Genomic DNA, 3,931 nt, shown 5'->3' on the forward strand with positions numbered 1-3,931 from the left:
AGTGGGATGCACAAGCATCCTACGCAGTTGAAGAAAACAGATCTTCGACATGGAGGTAGTGTCACCCAGCAGTACGGAGCCAGAGGAAGCTGCACTTGTCGTAGTCAACGACGAGATGATCAATTACAAAGATGATTGGATCATCGATTCTGGTTGCTCAAATCACATGACTGGAGACAAAGAGAAATTTTTGAGCATGTCCGAGTACAAGCGTGGTCGAGTTGTGATAACAGCAAACAACTCAGAATTGCCGATAACCCATATTGGCAAGGCAGTGGTGATTCCACGATTTAGCAACAAGCAAGTTCAGCTGGATAATGTCTACCATGTTCCTGGTATGACGAAGAACCTGTTGTCAGTTTCACAGCTGACATCATCCGGAAACCATGTTGTTTTCGGTCCTCGTGACGTAAAGGTGTACAAGACAATGGAAGGAAATTCTTCTCCTATATTGGAGGGGCGACGTCTTGAATCAGTCTACGTGATGTCTGCTCAAACGGCATATGTAGACAAGGCGAGGAAAAATGAGACAGCTGATCTATGGCATGCACGTTTGGGTCACGTGAGCTACAACAAGCTCAAGGTGATGATGAAGAAGTCGATGCTCAAGGGTCTTCCTCAACTAGATGTCAAGGAAGATATAGTTTGTGCTGGATGTCAATTTGTAAAGCACATCAACTTCCATATGAAGATTCAAAGTTCAAATCGAAGGAACCTTTGGAGTTGGTTCACTCAGATGTGTTTGGTCCAGTAAAGCAACATTCTGTGAGTGGCTTACGCTACATGATCACCTTTATTGATGATTTTTCAAGATATGTCTGGGTCGATTTCATGAAAGAGAAATCTGAAGCATTTGGCAAGTTTAAGCTGTTTAAGGAAACAGTAGAAAAAAAAGTTGGTGGTAAAATTCAGTGTCTACGTACAGACAACGGAGGAGAGTATACATCCAGAGAGTTCTCCCAATACTTGCAAGATTGCAAGATCCGACGCCAACTCACTTGTCCAAATACTCCACAACAAAATGGAGTAGCTGAAAGAAAGAATCGACATCTTGCAGAGACATGCAGAAGCATGTTACATGCGAAGAACGTGCCACCACGTTTTTGGGTCGAGTGTATGAGAACAGCGACACATGTGACAAATCGATTACCTCAGGCGAGACTAGATTTTGTCTCACCATTTGAGAAGCTAAGAAAGATGAAGCCAGCAGTGAGCCATTTCCGAGTTTTCGGATGTGTATGCTACGTCTTTGTTCCTGAGAATATGCGTAGCAAGTTTGATAAAAAGGCTATTCGTTGTATCTTTGTGGGATACGATGATCAGAGGAAAGGTTGGAGGTGTTGCGATCCAATAACAGATAAATGTCACGTGTCACGAAATGTGGTGTTTGATGAAGCATCATCTTGGTGGTCACCACAAGCTATATTATTGCCAGACTCGAAGGAGATCGAGGAAAAGCTTCAAGAAAAGATGGACGAGAAAGACGAAGGCCAGTCTAGTCAGGATGGTGATAGTCTTGAGATTGAGATATCTCAACCTACACCAACACCAACAGAACGAGAGAAAAGTCCATGGCAAACAGGAGCACATCATAGAAATATTGAAGAAGAAAGGCCAAGTCAAATTGAAGATTTTGAAGAAGAAGAACCTCACCCAGCACTACGCAGGTCCACAAGGCAGAAAAAGCCAAATCCAAGATATGCAAATGCTGCAGTGGTTGAGGATGTAAAAGAGCCAAGTAGCTATGATGAGGCAGCTCGAAGCAAAGATTGGAGAAAAGCCATGGAAGAAGAAATTCAAGCTCTACACCAGAATGAGACTTGGGAGTTAGTGCCAAAGCCTAAAGAAGTTCAACCTATTTCTTGCAAATGGGTATACAAAGTGAAGACTAGACCTGATGGTACCATTGAAAGGTACAAGGCACGACTAGTAGCTCGCGGTTTTTCTCAGCAATATGGGCTAGACTATGATGAAACATTTAGCCCAGTTGCCAAGATTACAACAGTTCGTGTTTTACTAGCACTTGCAGCTAGTAACTCTTGGAAGTTTTGGCAGATGGATGTCAAAAATGCATTTCTACATGGTGAGTTGGATAGAGACATATACATGGATCAACCTAAGGGGTTTGAGAGTCAGCCTTATCCACACCATGTATGCAAGTTGAAGAAGGCACTTTATGGCTTGAAGCAGCACCACGTGCCTGGTATGGAAAGATAGCGGAGTTTCTGTTACAGAGTGGTTATTCTGTAGCATCAGCTGATTCGAGCTTATTTGTGAAAGCTCAAAATGGAAAGTTGGCAATAGTTCTTGTATATGTGGATGATCTTATCATCACAGGAGATTTTGAAGAGGAGATTCAACAAACAAGAGCTAATCTTTCAGTACGATTTCAAATGAAAGAGCTCGGAGAACTAAAACATTTTCTTGGTCTTGAAGTGGAGCGGACTAAGGATGGGATATTTCTATGCCAACAGAAATATGCCCATGCATCCTTTAGAAAAATATGGAATGGTCTATTGCAAGCCTATGTCAACTCCAATGGAGGTTAATGCAAGGTTATGTTCAATCGAAGGCAAAGATCTAGAAGATGTGACCATGTACAGACAGTTGGTGGGAAGTCTTATCTATCTCACGTTATCCAGACCAGATATTGCTTATGCAGTGAGTGTGATTAGTCGGTTTATGCAAAAACCGATGAAACGTCACCTGGAGGCCGTACGTCGAATATTAAGGTATGTGAAAGGAACCATTGACTATGGAATCCTGTACCGCAATGATAAAGAGATTGAAGTTGTCGGATACTGTGATGCTGACTATGCTGGTGATCTCGACACACGTCGGTCAACTACGGGTTATGTATTTAATCTGGGTTCTGGAGCAGTCTCTTGGTGTAGCAAGAGACAATCAACAGTGTCATTGTCAAGTACGGAAGCGGAATATAGAGCGGCAGCTATGGCTACACAAGAGTGTGTGTGGTTGACGCAATTACTCAAGGATCTGCATCAACCAATTGATCGAGGAATCAAGTTAGCTTGTGATAATCAGTCCGCGATACGTTTAGCGGAGAATCCTGTTTTTCACGCCAGGACAAAACATGTGGAGGTACATTATCATTTTATCCGAGAAAAGGCTCTACGGGGTGAAATTGAACTTGAACAAGTGAATACGGAGGACCAGGTTGCTGATATATTCACAAAAGGTCTTAGAGGACCAACGTTTGAAAAGTTTCAGAAACAACTTGGTATGATGTCGAGACTAACTTTGAGAAAGTAGTCGTTGAGGGGGAGTGTTAAAATACATCTCCTACTTTGGTCAAATATTGCTACTCTAATGTAGATTGTAAAATCTACCGTCCTACACCCCCTCCCTAAAGCCTATAGTATACCTTAGTTGAAAATTTTGCCAAACATTAATTGCTAGTGTGAAAGGAGTAAAAGCAATAGTATCTTGTAGTAGTATAAATAGGAGTGTTATTTGCTTGGAGCAAAGTGTGCCCAACAAGCTTTGTAAGCTAGCCGTGAGTTTCATTTGTAAAATTGAAACAAAAGAGTTAGAGAGTATTCATGTAGTTGTGTTCTACTATTATATAATAGTAGTTGGTTTCAATATTTTGTTCTCCCTCTAACAATACGTCAACACAACTTCACCCATATAATATTTCTATTTGTTAGTCTTCCACAAATTACCCCAAATTATCTTACAATTGGTATCAAGAGCCATTCGTTCCGTTAAATTTTTCGGGACCATTCTTTGGCAAATATCGGTCGGGGACTGATATTATCGCAACGGTATAGTCAAAAATATTTTTGGCTAACTTAACGGTCGGGGACCGTATTGCGAGGTGATTTTCCATTAGTGCACAGTCTGGGACTGTGAAGCTTGTTGGTCAGGGACCAAGCTTACTTGTATATTGCCGGGCAATACCAAGTCA

General features: G+C 41.7%; 1 protein-coding gene across 1 annotated transcript; it reads left to right on the top strand.

Annotated features, from left to right (window-relative positions):
- Nucleotides 1-2,595: 2,595 nt before the first annotated feature.
- Nucleotides 2,596-3,273, top strand: LOC130589562 (secreted RxLR effector protein 161-like). The gene has a single exon (XM_057390854.1). The coding sequence runs from the start codon at nucleotides 2,596-2,598 to the stop codon at nucleotides 3,271-3,273; it is 678 nt and encodes a 225-aa protein (XP_057246837.1).
- Nucleotides 3,274-3,931: the final 658 nt, after the last annotated feature.

This window comes from Beta vulgaris, chromosome 7 (genome assembly GCF_026745355.1).
Source record: "Beta vulgaris subsp. vulgaris cultivar EL10 chromosome 7, EL10.2, whole genome shotgun sequence".
Taxonomy (NCBI): Eukaryota; Viridiplantae; Streptophyta; class Magnoliopsida; order Caryophyllales; family Amaranthaceae; genus Beta; species Beta vulgaris.